General features: G+C 41.7%; 1 protein-coding gene and 1 long non-coding RNA gene across 12 annotated transcripts in view; one reads left to right on the top strand and one right to left on the bottom strand.

Moving 5' to 3' along the window:
* Positions 1 to 62: 62 nt before the first annotated feature.
* LOC147342271 (uncharacterized) lies at positions 63 to 4,734 on the top strand. The gene is made up of 3 exons (XR_015157333.1): positions 63 to 161; positions 2,506 to 2,603; positions 4,057 to 4,734. It is a non-coding gene; the product is annotated as an uncharacterized LOC147342271 (long non-coding RNA).
* Positions 4,405 to 17,838, bottom strand: part of MSANTD2 (Myb/SANT DNA binding domain containing 2) — a 30,963-nt gene continuing 17,529 nt past the window's right edge. For 2 of the 11 annotated variants that reach the window (XR_015157314.1, XM_086382980.1), the window contains 4 exons: positions 15,663 to 15,752; positions 11,639 to 11,894; positions 9,875 to 9,935; positions 4,405 to 5,936 (listed from right to left, as the gene is read on the bottom strand). Coding sequence is in view for 8 of the 11 variants with exons in the window: in XM_086382980.1 (XP_086239106.1) it covers positions 5,084 to 5,936; positions 9,875 to 9,935; positions 11,639 to 11,714 (990 nt within the window). In the remaining 3 variants the exon portion in view is untranslated. Of the gene's footprint in view, positions 5,937 to 9,874; positions 9,936 to 11,638; positions 11,895 to 12,434; positions 16,769 to 17,838 lie in introns of those variants that run through there. The other 9 variants (XR_015157315.1, XM_086382981.1, XM_086382979.1 and 6 more) reach the window with 8 other exon arrangements.

Here is a 17,838-nt window from a genome sequence, read left to right as displayed (position 1 = left end):
GGGGACCGCCGGGGACTGGAGGGCGGGGCACTCGAGGGGGCGGAGAGGTCGCCGTCCTCCCGGGCGTGGCTCCAGGGTGACCCGCCGCAGGGGGGCGATCCTCGCGCTCCGACGGCCGGATCCCGCGGCCTCCACCCGGTCAGGACGCAGGGTGGGGTCGGGTGAGTCGTGGGGCCCTCGCAGCCAGCGGAGGTCCAGGGCAGAAGAGAGGGTCCTGACCTGTCAGACCATGCCATACCCTTCCCCGTCCGCTACGTGGGCTAGGAAGGAGGGCCAGGAAGGAAGGGAGGTTTGGGGATTGTCCGATGTCCAGGGGTCACCCTAAGCGTCCGGGGGTCCCGCCCCATTAACTGACTGGGGGAGTTTGCGGGTACAGAGTCCTCAGGCGCGTGTCCCCGGGGCCACTGGGGCTCACAGTGTGGGGGTCGGGGCGGCAGGAAGGGGCCAGAGTGCCGGCCACGCGGGCCCGGTTCTGCTGCCCGAAACGACCAGTTTTCCAAGGCCAGCGGCGGGCTGGCCGCGGGAGCCGGCCGGGAGAGCGGCGCAGGGATGCGGCCGCGGCCGCCCCCGCCCATCCCTGCAGGTGCCGCGGGATCCCTAGGCTGCGGGGCAGGATGCGAGGACCTGCGGGCGGAGATCGGACCTCTCCGCAGGTTCCCCGAGGCTCCCTAAAAGGCAGACCCGAGGGTCACTCGGAGCTTGTGCCGGAAACCCAAGGAGGGAAACGATTGGCGCAAGGAACCCCAGGTTCTGAGCGGGAAACAGGAGAGAGGAGCCAAGTTCCTCTCTCAACTCTGAAAAGCCTTAGGCAGACCGGGGAGGAGGGGGCAGCTGCGGGAAGATAGACTGGACTGAGTCCGTCGGTTTATTTCTGCCCATATCTTCGCTGCCTCCCATCCCGCCCCCAGCGCGTTCTGATCTTTTAATTCCCCGGACTAGATCATGTTCTAGTGAAATTTAATTTACCCGTCCCTCCCCCACCCCACCCCGCCCCCACCTCCCCGCGCGGGTCGGTCAAATGCTCCTCTGCACCCTCTGGCGGCCGCAGTTCTCTTAGAGAAGGGCGCGCACCTGTTCTGGCTTCTCTGTCGGACAGCCAAAATAAAGATGCTTCAAACGTCGGGGCACAACTCAACCACCGAGTCAAGGTCACCGAGGGCAGAAACCATAACAACGAATCCCTGGCGCTGCCTGCTCCAGGTGATAGTTTACTGGGCAGAAAAGATGCCAGGTCTCCTGGATTCCATTTACTCCACATGGTTCTCAGGTCTTTGAGCCTGCACTCTCCAAGCAGGAGAATACACGGTGTCCCACTGACCCTCTCGGCTCCTTCTTCCTAGTATGACCTTCGTGACTGCTCTTTAAATACCTGCCATGCAGTGGCGTTGAGAAATGGCAATGCAAACACTAGACTGCTCATGCAATCCCTGGAATCTAGTACTCGGCAGCTTAGTGCCAGCAAAGGGAGTAGTAATAGGTAACTGCTAGTCTCATACCTTTATGCAGGGGCTACAGGCTTGAAACTGTCAACTAGATTGTGTGTGTGTGTGTGGTGGGGTGCTGTTGGTTTGGTTTTTCTAGTCTATCACAGTCATTTTTTTTTTAACTTTAGTCTTCATTGCAAAGCACCTTTTATAAACATCCCTCCTTTACTTCCAGGTCAGGCTAGGTTACCCCTTCCAAGAAGAGCAGTGAGCTCTTGGTTGTCTCAGGTGCACTAAAGCATCTGATTACAGGCTGTAATCAAGCGCCACATAATGCAGAACCTCAACATTCACTCTCAGTAGCTAACTTTTCAGAATTTGCACCCGAAGTAATTTACATCAGAAGTAAAGACACAAATATTATTTGTCTGGCAACCACCACAGTAATCATTGTTGTAGGCAAGATTATGGGAACAAGTGAATATACAGGGGCATACTTTGCACTCTTCTTACAATATTTTATAAATCTTAAATTATTTTAAAAAAATCTTAAATTATTTCAATAAAAAGCTTCTTAAAGGAAAAAAAAGAGGTAAAAATACAAATAAAGATTTGTAGGCAGCGATTCTCTCCAAGTGACACAGAAACAGTGCTTTCAGGACTCTTTCACTGTTCTCACCCAATAGAAGAATTTTCTATACTATCTCCTATTCCAACCACTTTTTTTTCCCTGCTGACCCTGAGGGGGTCAAGTGTAGAAGTTAGCAGAGCAGTTCTATTACTTCCTGAAAGTTTTTGCTGAGATGTAGTAATTTAGGGTGAACATTTCTCTTTACCCTTGTATAAAATGGGAATATTAGAAGATGATCTGTGAGTGATCTGGGAGCTGCTTGCACAACAGATTATCTGCACGAGCTAAGTTCGTATGTTAGAGATTTGCAGTTCACTAGTGTTTCTCCCAGTCATACATCATCTTTTACCTCTACAGTATTTTAAGATTTTTTTTTTTTTGATGTGGACCATTTTTAGTCTTTATTGAATGTTACAGTATTGCTTCTGTTTTGATTTTTTTGGCCCCAAGGCATGTGAGATCTTAGCTCCCCAACCAGGGATCGAACCTACACCCCCTGCATTGGAAGATAAAGTCTTAAACCCTGGACCACCTGGAAAGTCTCTACGGTACTTTTTTTTTTAATGCTGATTTTTATATTTGAATGTAGCGTCTCCATTCCCCTGGAATCAGTTATAAGGCTTCATTAAGGTCTTAATAGTCCACTTTTTGTTTTTAGGAAAACTCATAGTTATATGACACCCTGCTCTCCCTTTTTCTGGATTGTTCCGGCCAAAAAGAATAGATATTCAGAATCAGCAAGGTACTTCAAGTCTCCATTTCCCAATGCTCAGCTTTGTCCTCTTGCCCCGACTCCTCATCCGTCCCAAGCCACAGGGTAAAAACACACACAGAATCAGTCTTTGCCATATTCTCCTTGCTGCTCATAGTGGTCTAGCAGTGCCCTGTTCTCAGTAACAGTAGGTAGATCTCAAACGTCCTCTGTAAATGTTCCCAAATGTTCTGCCCCTGCTAAGTAACCAACAGCAGTGAGAATTGGGATGGGGAGAAATTGTGTTAGTTTTAGGGTTGACCAGTGGCAGTTTGGGGAATGCCATGTACTACTCCTGGCAATAATGCTTTTTCCTGCAGCACTTGGCATGGATATTATGAGATCATTGCTTCAAAATGGTCAGTGTAGCCTTGGTCTTCAGGACAATAATTCCAAGTTCCAAAGAAGAGCTGACTCATGAGAGTTTCCTAAGGCCCATTCCTACAGCCTATGCCTGGCAAGATGTGCTGCATTCAAACATTCCAGACTATTTACACACTCCCTGAACTAGCCCTCATTTTAGCATCTCATGTCAGGAAACAGCCAACTCCATAGAGCTAGCCTCAAATGCCATTAATAAGGGTCATCTCATTGATCATAAGCTCTCTAGTCATTAGACAAATAAATAAGCACTGACCAACCAGAATGAGGACTTCCCAGGTGGCTCAGTTGGTAAAGAATACACCTGTAATGTGGGAGACCTGGGTTTGATCCCTGGGTTGGGCAGATCCCCTGGAGAAAGGAACAGCTACCTATTCCAGTATTCTGGCCAGAATTCCATGGACTGTATAGCCGATGGGGGTCACAAAGAGTCGGACACGACTGAGCAATTTTCACAACCAGAATGAGAAAAATTACTGATATAAGGCCATTCAGGCTATAAGAAAGAAAGAAACTTTTTTTTTTTAATCAATATGCAATTTTATCTTCAAGAAAAATGGGGAGATTTATAGCTATTCCTTGGACATGTAGACCACTTAAAGTAGAAAACCTGAGAGATGTTGGGGGACTCATTAAAGGTAAATGAATCTAACAAATCCCTGCCTAGACACTAAAGTATCCCTTCACAACACTACTGGTAAGCTAGTTCTTAGCTGAGAGTACTAACCTCTATGTGCAGTGCACAGAAATCTCTGAAAGATCTGAACGTGATAGTTACCCTCCTAATGAATCAACACGTTACCATTTCCTATCCTATGGACCACCTAAAATCTTTGGACGTTTCTCTTACATCTTCTCTCCTTTTCTAGGCAGTATGATGTCAGTCCTCCACCTGTGTTCTTGAGACAGCTGCCCCTGATTCCTGAGTATAAAGATGAGGAATGAAAGTCTCTTGCAAATATTATGTACCGAGGGCCAAAAGGAATATCCTTTTGTAGCTTTTTAAAAAGTAGCACAAAATGAAATGTCCCAGTGACCTTCGGGACTCTGAAAACGGATCATGACATTGGCCAGTGGGGTACAGAGAGTGAAGATGAGTAAAGCAGTGAAGCTCCTACCCTGCTCTGTTTTGTTCATCCCTCGCAGTCAAGTCAGAGAACAGTCCCACTGCCGGTGAGACCACACTCCGCTACAAAAAGCTCCACTACTACAACGCCAAGAGGCCAGGAATTCCTTTAATTTTTTTTTTTTAAGTTTTAAATGGCAACACAACCAAAAGTTGGTACATCACAGAAACAGAGGGCTTTGCAGGCAACACTGATTGGGAATAGCAAAACACTTGGTTGGTGAAAAAAAGTGAAACTCTAAATTATATACAATAGTAGCTAAAGGGTAATATTGAAAAACAGTCTTATTCACTGTGACTCAAGATTTTACTTGCCATTATCTATTGCTTATTTATTCAAGGTTGTAAATAATACTTATATAGAGACATAGAGATGTGTAAAAATGAAACATCGTGAAAAAAATACAATTTTTCAATTTCATATGAAACTCAAAGTATAAGTTTTGTCCAATATGGAATGTACCTACATTTGTTTACATTAGGGCTCTAAAATTCATTTAAAAATTGGTTTTTTGTTGTTTTAAAAAAGAAACAGCTGACCCACCACACAAGTCTGCTGTGTAGCTTGTTTGCTCAAAATGAGCATTTTTCAGGTGAGGTCTGTGTTCTCTGCCCAAGGTCTACTATGGTTTCTTAGTTGTACTGGCCCAATCGTGGAAAGAGTTTCCATGAAGAGTCGATGGCAGCATCTGGATGAGGGACAGTCTGGGTCATGGGACAGGGGTAGAGAAGAGAGAGGTAAGAGCCCAGATCCTTATGAAGGATGACATTCAGTTGTTATATTTTAAAGGGTACCCGATGGCTTTTTCCAGGCACTCAACTAACGAGCCAGCAGAAAGAAAATCCCTCTCAACTTCTACAAATTTGATGTAGATGGATTTGGGGGACACACCGGGATCCACAATACAGTTCTGAGACAAAAACCCATTTATACCAACCCAATCCTTGCTGAAGGTTTTGGTATTTGCTTGGAAATGTAAAAACAAGCATTGCTGCAGAGTCCTGACCTCAGCAATTCCGAGGTAGCAATAGGTAATTCGAGTGGGTTCTATCTCCACCTGCAGGGAGGCTTGTGCTGAAAGGGTTTCCAAGTCAACCCGGCCCTCCTTTCCGGGGTCCAGGGTACGTCGCTCCACATGGGGGGAGGGAGGCCTCTCAATACACTCCTCATAGCCAATGGCATAGAGACCCGGGCTTTTGGGAATGCCTCCTGGCAATAAATACTGAACCACATTCCCACCAGTTGGTTTGGAGTGGGCGATGGGGATCCAGTCAATTTCCATGTGCAGCTCCAGGCACCTAGCTTCACTGATAGTGATCTCCAGAAATTTGTAGTATACATTCTTCCAGTTCATTTTCTGCACTCGGGTCATGATGATCCGGCCCTCGGGCTTCTCAGAATTGAAGTACTCCCGGAGTCGCTTGCCGAGGGGCACCTGGGAGCTGATCTCAGCATAATGGTAACGGATATCCTCTTTCCAACGGGTGTTGTAACCGATTCCAAAAATGGCCAGTTTATTAGAAAGGTGAAGCCTTGAAAAGTCTGTCCAGCTCTGAAACAGTTCCCATTTCAACTGTACTGATTCCAAAATTTGTACAATATTCTGCATTATGTCTCTTTTCCTAGAAAGAGAGATAAAAGTCAGATTCCTCAGGTGTCTAGATGAGCACTGTCCGACAGAACTTTCTGCAATGGTGGAAATGTTCTATGTCTGTGCTGTCCAGTATGTTAGCCATTGCACTGAAATGTGGCTACTGTGAGTGAGGTATTAAGTTCTTAATTAGCTAAAAATTACGTTTAAATAGCCACAGATGGCTAGTAGCTACCATATTGGACTGTGCAGTTCCAGATAATCATAGTATTAAAATCTGAGACACGCTTACCCCGAGCAAGTTTCTAGAACTAGTGATAAACTGCTTTCCATTATTCTATAGTCTAGTTGTATTACACTTAGTAACTATTGATACATAAGACCCTAGGATTTCAGAAACTCAAGAATAATGTGTGTGTGTGTGTGTGTGTGTGTGTGTGTGTATAATAGTGCGTATCATGGCTTTCGGACCTATCAAAAAGTAGGTGAAGAATGCTGTATTCAGAAAAGTAATCAGAATCACTTAAAAGAATAAACAGATTAATTTCTAACTTGGAAATTCTGGAAGTTAAGGAAGTTTGACCCATACATGCTGGCCATAGGAAAACATGAAATTGATAACGACTACTGCTCTGAATTTTTCAAACCAGGCTTCAGCAGTATGTGAACCGTGAACTTCCAGACGTTCAAGCTGGATTTAGAAAAGCCAGAGGAACCAGAGATCAAAATGCCAACATCCGCTGGATCATCAAAAAAGCAAGAGAGTTCCAGAAAAATATCTACATTTGCTTTACTGACTATGCCAAAGCCTTTGACCGTGTGGGTCACAACAAACTGTGGAAAATTCTTCAAGGGATGGGAACACCAGACCACATGAGCTGCCTCCTGAGAAATCTGTATGCAGGTCAAGAAGCAACAGTTAGAACTGGGCATGGAACAACAGACTGGTTCCAAATAGGGAAAGGAGTACGTCAACGCTGCATATTGTCACCCTGCTTATTTAACTTATATGCAGAGTACATCGTGAGAAATGCCAGGCTGGATGAAGCACAAGCTGGAATCAAGATTTCCGGGAGAAGTATCAATAACCTCAGATACACAGATGACACCACCCTTATGGCAGAAAGTGAAGAGGAACTAAAGAGCCTCTTGATGAAAGTGAAAGAGGAGAGTGAAAAAGCTGGCTTAAAACTCAACATTCAGAAAACTAAGATCATGGCATCTGGTCCCATCACTTCATGGCAAATAGGTGGGGAAACAATGGAAACAGTGACAGACTTTATTTTTTTGGTCTCCAAAATCACTGCAGATGGTGACTACAGCCATGAAATTAAAAGACGCTTGCTCCTTGGAAGAAAAGCTATGACCAACCGAGACAGCATATTAAAAAGCAAAGACATTACATTACCAACAAAGGTCCATCTAGTCAAAGCTATGGTTTTTCCAGTAGTCATGTATGGATGTGAGAGTTGGACTATAAAGAAAGCTAAGCGCTGAAGAATTGATGCTTTTGAAGTGTGGTGTTGGAGAAGACTCTTAAGAGTCCCTTGGACTGCAAGTAGATCCAACCAGTCCATCCTAAAGGATATGAGTCCTGAATGTGCATTGGAAGGAGTGATGCTCAAGGTGAAAGTCCAATACTTTGGCCACCTGATGTGAAGAACCAGCTCATCGGAAAAGACCCTGATGCTGGGAAAGACTGAAGGGAGGAGGAAAAGGGGACGACAGAGGATAAGATGGTTAGATGGCATCACCCATGCAATGGACATGAGTTTGAGTAAGCTCTGGGAGCAGGTGATGGACAGGGAAGCCTGGCATGCTGCAGTCCATGGGGGTCGCAAAGAGTCAGACACGACTGAGCGACTGAACTGAATTGATCTGATTCAAAAAAGGATATATTGAAAAAAGGATATTTTCCTCTATTTGTCTAAAATTCATTACTACTCCCAAATTTAAAAGAACAGTTTAGCACAGAATCAAGATCTGAAAATTCAGATGGAAAAGTTCCATTATTAAGCTTCCGTTTTAAGAGAGAAAAATTCCAGATAATGAATTGAGATTGTCCTAAAATGTATTTTTATAAAGGGAAGCAAAAGCATAGAAATTATTTCAATTTTGATTTGGACAGTTAACAGAATAAGACAAAGTGCAGGGAAATTCTTGTTTCACATGCTGCTTATTTCAAGTAATTCCAACTGACACTTCATAATGACTTATATAGATATGAGGATATTTGTTTCTCAGGGCACAACTCTGATATTGGAAGACTGAAGTTTGTTAAATGGTAACTTGGCAGCAAATAATCACACTCTACATCAATCACAAGTTTAAACTACAAAAATACTCAACTACCACACTCACATATAATCAAACACAGGCAAGAAAAGAGGGTGGTTTGTGAACAGCTTCTTGGTAGAAGACAGACTGTACACTTTCCTCTTAAATTCTCAAATCTTCTAGAAGAGCTTTTGGAACAAACTGGGGGATCTTCCACATAGCCATTCTCTCTTACTTTCCTTTACTTTCTTTCCAAGATGACAAAGAGCAAATGTTTTGTTATCAGTTTTCTTGGTCCAGTGACTGTCCTGGACTCACCCTCTACCCTTCAGTTTGTCTAAAAAGCTACTCAAGTACTTGAGTGGCCATGCAGATGAAATCACTGCATTTCTGGGGACTGTTCCTCTTCTCAGAGTGCACAAAGGCACTCGGTCACTTTGCTAATGTTGAGGATGTGGTGTCTGTGAGGCTAAGATGTAGGACCATGTTTCTGCATGGGTCAATGCTTTAAGTATCCCAATGCCTGACATAGAGTAGGTATTTGATAAATAAGTGGTGACTCTTCTTCATGGGTGAAGGATGGTATAATTGACTGGTGTAAAAGAATGTATCAGTTAGTTCAGGTGAATTCCACCTAAAACTTAAGAGTGAAAAAATCCAGTGCCCAAATGAAGTTATCATATTTGGCACTGTCACAGCCCTAAGTCAGCAATAAGGAACAGTTCTTAGGAAACTGGCACACTGGGAAATGAGTCGCCTTTTAGGACCCACTCACCCTATGGGCTGAATCCTGGAGAAACAGCCATGCTGGACATTTCTGCAGAGTCTGCCAGTTTCCTGCCCCACTGATCTGATCTCAGCCTGAAGTTCCCTGGGCTTAAGCCTCAGACCAGCTTTTGACAGCTGTGGAACACAGCAAGAATTAGACCCAGCTGTCTGAACAGTTCCTAAGAACTGTCTGCTGTATTTCTGAAGTTCCAACTGGGAAAAGTTCAGGGGGTTCTGAGACTGGTGACACCAATTCTGTGAAAATGAGTTCATTTCCAGTTACATCAGTTGGCCTACCCTGCAGTTCCTAAGAACTTACTTTTTGATTCCCAAAATGGAATATTATAATCTGGGGTCCCTAACTTCTGGGAGCTAATGCCTGGTGATCGGAGGTGGAGCTGATGTAATAATAGTAGAAATAAAGTGCACAATAAGTGTAATGTGCTTGAATCATCCCCAAACCATCCCGTACATCCTGGTCCATGGAAAAACTGTCTTCCAAAAGACTGGTCCCTTGTGCCAAAAAGGTTGGGGACAGCTGTAATTTAAGTGTTCCTCTGGCCCTCCTATCATTTCACTTAACCCCAGACAATCTGTGGGCCCTGCACCTCATCTCTGTATCATATTTAAACATCCAAATGCCATATCCACACAAATACCATAAACACACTTATTTTCATATATCTGTTTCTTCTTGTCATATACATAATTCTCAGCATTTTTGGATTAACCACTGGAAAACTTAGGCTAAGAAGATGAAGAAGAACAATGAGACATGCTCCCTCAGTGGCATGGCAGGTTCTTGAGCCTGTGTCTGAGCCACCAGAGAAGCCCCTAACTTTCATAGCATGTCGAATTACAGCAAGACTTTTGTCATTAAACTTAGGTATTTACACTTTTTAGAAAGGGGGAACATCTACTTACTGTGCTTCTTCAGAAGACTCTTGTTTTATTTTTAATGTTCTCTTTGTGACAGGTATTTCATCTGAAAAACAGAGATTTTGGAAACATTATATTTTCCTAAGTGGTGACATGTATTTATGTAGATGAGTAGCTGTAAGTTTACTGTTTGTTCCATACTTTCCAATGCGAGAACTTAATTCTAGTGTCAAACACTGTCCAATGCCAGATTTATAGATGTAACTCATATATAATGAGATGCATACATTTATATGCAAGATCAGAAACCAGCTCTATGAGTATAAAGTTCTTCAAGGTCACTAGTAGATTTCTAGCTAGGAGCTTAAAGCTTAATTTCATGGCAAACATGATTTTTAAAGGAATGAGAATGAAAATAATTGTTTTATTTAGATTTTCTATGTAGGTTTTATAGAGCAATTATTCTCCCCCAGCCCAGTATCAGGATCAATGTGCTCTACATGTTATTTTTGTCCCAAAGGTTTGGGTGGCTTAACTCTCTTCAGCAAAACCAGAGTTATAGGATGCCAAAGTAATTTAGACCTTAGAACTGTTTTGAAATTAAGAGGCAGTGATCACTTAGCATCTGCCCTTTTTTTCTTCCAGGAATCAATTCTCTTACATAGTGTTAGTCTTACAGTTTTATAACCACTTTCTTTGCTCCTTCTCTCTTTCAATATTTAAGATTTTTTTTTTTTTTAGGAAGAGCATTTGAAAGAAATATTGGGTTGGTCAAAAAGTTCTTTCGGGTTTTCCACACCATTTTATGAAATAATCCGAATGCATATTTTGGCCAACTCAATATTAGCATTTAATCCTTTTTCTTTTGAATTAGCATTTCTCTGTCATAGGAGGATCTGTAAAACAGTGCCCGTGGCCTTTTGTCTTAAGCTGGGGAGGCATATTTATAGAGCCAGTTCTACTTATCCTTCCTTGGGGGCTGCCCGAGTGCATCACTAGAGAGTAAGAACATTCACTTACAAGTGAGCACTCATTACACAACTTGCTACGAATGTACAAAGGCTGCAGCAGACACTTGATTAGTACTGGCAAGTTATGAAAACTAAAACCTGAACATTTATTGCAAAAAACAAAAACAAAACCACCCAACTACATATATATATATATATACCCTCTTAATTAGTCCATACAAATTTAGATTTGATGGCCAGGAGTTTTATTTTCCATTTTTAATGTGAAGATAGTGAATAAATCATTCTACCTATTGTTGGGATGGGAGCCTTTATGAAGTTGGAAGGAGTATGATCCCTGATAAAGTTCAATTATCAGCTCCTTTCAAACCAAGGCTTTCCTTCATTTATGGTTCACCCTGAAGCCTGGAAAGGGACCTTTGCCAAATTACAAACGGGGGTGGGGGGAAAGTTCTGGGGATAAAAAAAGGAAATGACAGTTATATCTATACCCGTTGAGCCAGGAGTCAATAACTCTTAGCAGTCATCTTAGAACAAAGAGGTGCAGGATATTTTTAATTGCATAGCTTGTCACTGAGCTTCCCTGTGCAGCCCAGAATTAGGAATTCTTGTGTGTCTTTAGGGACTTTGTGGAATTCAAGGCACCAAGCACCAGCTGGCAGTTTAAGGCTAATTGAAGGCTACCCAAACTGCCCCAGACAGACACTGGCTCTGTGTGTTGGGCTACCAGTGGGAACGGTAAAACAAGGTGTTACAGATATGAAACACCCGAGCACAAGTGAAGATATGTACAGACACACACACACGCACCGCAGGTATCAGACGCCAGCTTTCTTACCCAATTCCTGATCTGTGGGGTAGCCATGGAGCTCCTGACTGTGGTTTCCCCAGTCCTCCTGTGAATACTCCTCCATAGTGCTGCCATCTGACTCCAGCTCCTGGTACAAGCCACTACTGTTAATAAGTACAGGCTGGCAGGGCTGAGCATCCCATCCTCCCTGACCAAACACCTGTTCCAACTGTTCAAATGTGTAACTGCTCTTTCTTTTCCCAACACCATGTTCTTTCACCCGACTGTAACACCTGCGAAGGGTCTAAGACACAAAGTCTTTTGTTATTCCTTTAAAGCTGTACTTCCTCTTCCAGGTACGGACCACAGATATTAATTACTATTAGACAGACACGGACAGACAAACACAGACACATTGTTACAGGAATGCTAGATTTTAAATTCATTATTATATTAGAAAAAAAAAAAGACTAATTTAGCATTTACTCAAACATGTTATAATTCAAACAATTATTTTGCAATTAATTATCCATTAAACAACAAGAAACATTAAAACATTATTGCATGTATCCCATACACATATTTTTATACCCCCCACCCCCATTTTAAAAGAATAAGAAAAAAAAAGAAAACAAGAAATACCAGCCAGCCAATAGGATGCACACCTGCCACAGAAAAGAAAGAGCTGCTGTTGTGCCCAGAATTTGGAAAAAGTGAGGGGAGGGAGGACAGAAAGAAGAATTTCCCAAAGCAAAGAATGTACCCTTCCTTACTCTCGATTAAGAAGGAATATAGGGTAAAAACAATTGCCTAAATGAATTAGCTAGTAAAACAAATTACTTACATAGTCCATACTCCTTACTAACTCACTCTGTCTTTGGGGCAGTTGCTAGAATCGAATTTAAAAGAGATCAAATCAATAACACTACAGATGCTCAGTCTCAAACATCAATCATCAAGAAACAACAAGACACAACAATACCAACATCTAACAATTAACCAATGATAATACTAGCCTATTCTACCAACTCAAACTGCCAGCCAAACACCAACAGATGAAGCCAATCATTTCTTTTGGGGTGGGGTCACAGAAAGTGAGGTAGAAGGGTGTTATTTCACTTCTTTTTCTCTTTGTGGTACACAGGGAATAACATATCCTTATGCAAGTCCACAGATAAAACCTTTATAATTTTATTACCTTGCACAACCCTTTAACCTGCTTCATGGTCTTCTAATGCATATTTCTGATAATTAACCCAGTTTCCTTGGTTTAATGGTATGTCTTATGCTAGCTTACATGATATTTCAAAAGATAAATCAAGGATTTAGTCCCAGGCCTTGCGCCTCAGTTCCAAATTTAGTTTAATTATATTCATTCTCTGTCCCATCTCTACCTCCTTTTGCTCCTTTTAATCTCCTTTCTACTTTACTGGGTTTTACTCTTGAGAATTTTCACGGCAAACAAGACTCTTTTTCTCCAAGTGCTTTTGAACTCAACTGTGCCAAACCAGCTTACCTTAGATTTAATTTACACACATCAGCCAGACTGTAAATTTCTCCTGAATGTGGGATGACTTTCCATAAGCTAATACTGCACCTACTCTCGCCAAAATAAAACAACTCTGAATAATCTTTATGGAGCCTCCTCGAAAGTTCAGTACTGTTAAATCTCAGTTGACAAACTACAGGAAGACACTCTGTCAAACACTGCAGATCTCTCCCTTGAGGCCAGAAATCCAGACGGGCAAAGGGAATAATAAACACAAAACATACATGACAATCTTCCTCCGACACAGAGCAGCAATTAAGAGTCGTCCATCCTGAAACCAGCCAGCCTGCTCCCTGCATAAGCACCTGCCTTACTCTCCCTTTCTGGAGATTTCTTTTGGTGCCCAAAAGGACGCCTTAAAGAAGTGAGGTTTCTGATCATACACTCTTTAATAAAAAGTGTTTCTTCTTCCTCTTTGTAAAGGATATTCACAAGTACATAATACATAACTTTCTGGAACAAATCGGAAATGAACCTGAGAAATGTGTCGTAGGCAACTCTTCAAATGGGAGAGGACAAATGCCTCCAGCTGACTTCACGTGACTTTCTATACCCCATTACCCGGCACCCTCTGCCCTCCTTGACGGGACTGGAATTTGAATTGCAAACATCTCCTGCCAATTTATTTTTATCTCACAATGTCTACTTTCTGCCTCCAGGAACACCCCAACCGCACTTTTCAGCTCCTCCAAGGACCGTAAATAGAGAGTCCCAGCCTTGTCCCTCTCACCCTTCCAAGGCCATAAATGGAGATGGAAACCACACCACTCAGTGCTCACTACTTGCTGGCTGCCTGGAGCACAGCGCTCCTCACACAAAGAACCCCGACGGATCTGCCACTGAGGGTCATTTCGGAAGTCAGGGAGTGAAATTAACACTCCTCTGAAGGAACGTGCCACACTTAGACGTGACCAAGGCGTGAGCAAAGCGACCAATCTTTGACACTACATTTGGTGGGAAACTACAGAGAAGATTTACTTTCTTTGAAACCATCAAATCGAGCTTAACATTTCACTTCTTCTGTGTATGAATAAGGAAACCAGCAGTATTTAAGGGTTCCAGATACGGAAGAAGAGTCAGATGATATATTTTATATTCCATCCAAAAGAAAAAGTCTAACAGATCCTGTCACCTCTTACTTTGCAGTGTAATTTTGAAATACACTTTAGTAGTGTAATATGCTGAAATGTAAAATATCTATTAGGTGTCTGAATGAAAAATGTTTGGTGACATCTAAATCTATAAGATGGGAATTTGATGTATTGAAACAATGTTAAAAAGATTTCCAACTCTCTGGAGACATAAATACACAAAAGAGGTACCTTCTGGGTTCAGTAAAGACCACAGATCCAAGTAGAGGCTATTTAAAAAGCATATATCAACTGAGATAGAAAACAAAGTGAAATATCAGCTTAACTGCTACTCTAACAAACACTGGGATTTAGATAAGCTAGAGGGACTTTAAAAATGGAGAGAAAGGACATATGGAAGCCTTCCAATTCTTACCATCCATAATAAACCAGAAAAGGTTACACTTTCCACACTCTAAATGATTAACCAAAGCACAAAATTAAGCGATTGTATGTCTGTATCAACAGTCCTCAATAAACCAACTAAACATCTACTGTACATCTTAGATTAGATAACGCTATGGTATCTAGGAAAAGCGAAGTCTTGCCTCCCATTTTGGAAAGCTGTACCAAGCCCAACAAGAACCTCAATTCAGCTTCCTTCGAGAATCATTTCCTGTTCTACACAGAAACCTTGTTTCCCTTCCTTTCTTCCTTTATCTCACCCATCTTACAAATTTATAGTCACTTGGCTCTAGCGTTTTTCAAAAAATTAAGACCTCAGAGAGGAAAGAATTTGCTTAAAATTATTAAAGACTATTCTATTCACAGTGAAGAAGAACACTTCCCTTATTGTTAGAAATGTCCCTGGTAAATCTCTATTATTGTCTCCCCCAGGCTTTATTGAGGTAATACTATATCCTGAGTGAAGTCACATGGATAGAAGTCAAGAAAACCTGGATGGAAGAACTAAAACAACTTGACCAGGTGGTCAGATCAGAGAAATCCAAAGGTATCTGATTCAGAAGAACTGCCAAGTGAATGCTTGATAAATCCACCATGCCAAGGGTTCAACGACTACCAGAGAAAAAGAACCAGAGAGAAGTAAGAGATGTCCCATTACCAAAGCAGGAAGAAAAAATCAGATGGCTGACAACTGACAATTCATAGACAGAGGGAAGGTTTTGCCAAAGTTTAAGATTACAGGGAGAGGAAATGAGAGAATAAAAGATGACATTCATTGTGGGTGAATGTAAGGGGAGTCTGGGGGGTGGGGAGCGGGGCAGGTAAACAAAGGCAGGAGCTTTAAGATTGGCAGGATTGGGGGTTTAACGGCAGCAATGCAGAGAGAGACCCAGGGTTACAGTACACGTAACATTAAATACAGTGCACGATGCAGCTATCTTGCCAAATAAGTAAATCCAGTATTGGGTGGTATAAGCAGAGGAATCACATGTAAGCTATGGAGGTGGCTCTTCCTCTCTATTCAGCACCGGTGAGGCCACAGCTGGAACACAGCATTCAGTTCTGGGCATCGAACCAGCTACAAGAGAGGGAAATTGCAGAGTTCAGAAAAGGGCAAATAAAATAATGAAAGGCTTGGAAAATAAGATCTTTAAGTAGGGCCAGTGGTTTCATCAAAGCCCTTCCTGACATTATATAAGCTACTCTGGGGGGGTCAAAAAATAAGGCTTCTTTTTATTTCAGTGTCCTCCAATTCCTCCTTTGGCTTTCAGGAAGGGAGAAGAATAGAACTCTTCCCTGGTATGGCAGAGCAGGAAGCAAGCTCAATAAATTACATGGGCATACGCCACCTAATTCTGCTACTGGCTCCATCATTTTCTCAAAATGTGCCCCATTTCATACAATCATAAAATCATCACCATGACAAAATCACTGTTCTAACAGAACTGTCTGTAACTGGAACAGGGTCTATAACAGGGAGGAATAGAGATAAGGCATAATTGCCACATAATGTTTTGTTTAGAAAACACTGGCATGATCAGTCTAAGATGTCAGATGAAAAATAGTCAAATTGCAGGGAGGACAGCTTAGTTATAACAGCAGGAAACAATGTTATAAGAAAAAAACAAGCAGTGAAACAGATTTTCAAACGTGGTTGTCAAATTAGCCATACTAGAAATGGCTTACAGTTTATCTTAACCCTCTGCCAACTAAATATGATAAATTTAAGCCTCTTTAACCCAAATGATTAAATAAAGGATACACTTACTTGAAAACAAACTCTTAAAAATCACATACTATATTTCCATAAGCAGTAGCGGAAATTACACTAGGTGCAAATCTCTAGGAATTGTTTATAAAAAGTGCTAAAAACAATACTTTGGCCTAAGCCCACGTGTACTGTAAAGCAAAAGAAACAGACCTATCATCTTTTAAACTAAAGCTGCTGCTTTACTGTGTTACAATCAGTTGCTCTTAGTTAATTGAGGCAACAGAACAATACTGAGTTTATTTCAATATTTCTAAGAAAGACTCAGAATTTCTTAAATTAGTTTGATTTTCTTACTGTGAGCACAAAGGCAGTGGGGGGAAGCTTGAAATGGCAGACAACTGTAAAAACATTTTTGCACACAGTAAAAGGAATATTAAGAATATAGCATAAATTTATATATATATATGTATGTATATATAGACAGAGTTATAACTAATGATGAGGAAATCAGTTAAAGCAAAATCCATCTAAGGTCAGTGTAATTTTTACTGTCTATTTTCTTAGGTTTTCTGTACGTTAAAATTTGGCAAAATGACTTGCCAATCACCTAATCCTTCAAACCAAACTAAGTCATTTAAAACCAAACCAATCAACCAAAAAACGCAGAAAAGAAAACCAAAAAACACAACAGCACTTGTTTCACACTCCCCAGTTCTTAGCACTATAGAAGATCTGACAAGTGAGAAATCTATTCTCAAGATGCCCTTTTCCTCTCTAGAGCAGAGGTGCTTTTTTGGGTCCTGGATCCCCTCCTCAGAAGACCTGTACAAAACTGTTCTATACAACGTCAAGGGGCACATGGACTCCCTCAAGAGCTCACACAAGAACCTGGGGTTAAGAAACTCTGCTCTATGCCACATGGGTTTTTTTCTTCCACAAAAGAATATATAACATATTAGTCAGAAATCCTAAAATAAGGTAGACTTAGTCTATGTTTTACGTTTTACAGAAGAGGCTGAAGACTGGGACCAATTCAAATACAATTTCTCCAGCTTCCTCAGCATCCTACTCATTTAGATAAAGCAGCCTATTTTCTTTAAGAGGTAAATTAGCAAAATTCCCTTTTCTTGAAAGAAACAATTTCTATAGGTAAAAGCATACAAAGGTATCAACTTACTCTTCACAAAAATATAGCACTTTTTTCCTACCTACTGGGAAAGAAATGTTTTTCTGTAGTGGCAATGAAACAGTAATAAATGATTCATAAGTTATGTTATCTGTTCCAGCCCTATCATAAAGTACTTGATCATTCATTATCTGATTAACTTATCAACTGAGATTCTAGGTAAATCACCTAAGGTAACCACTTAGACCAGGGAAATTTACACACCTAGGAAAAAGTATAGGAACGTTAAGTCTTGACTGCCTTCCTTAGAGGACAACAGCTAAGCCT

Source organism: Bos grunniens, chromosome 29 (genome assembly GCF_055505025.1).
Source record: "Bos grunniens cultivar Pamir isolate PY7600 chromosome 29, Bosgru_T2T1.0, whole genome shotgun sequence".
Taxonomy (NCBI): domain Eukaryota; kingdom Metazoa; phylum Chordata; class Mammalia; order Artiodactyla; family Bovidae; genus Bos; species Bos grunniens.
This window is presented reverse-complemented; position numbering and strand designations above follow the sequence as displayed.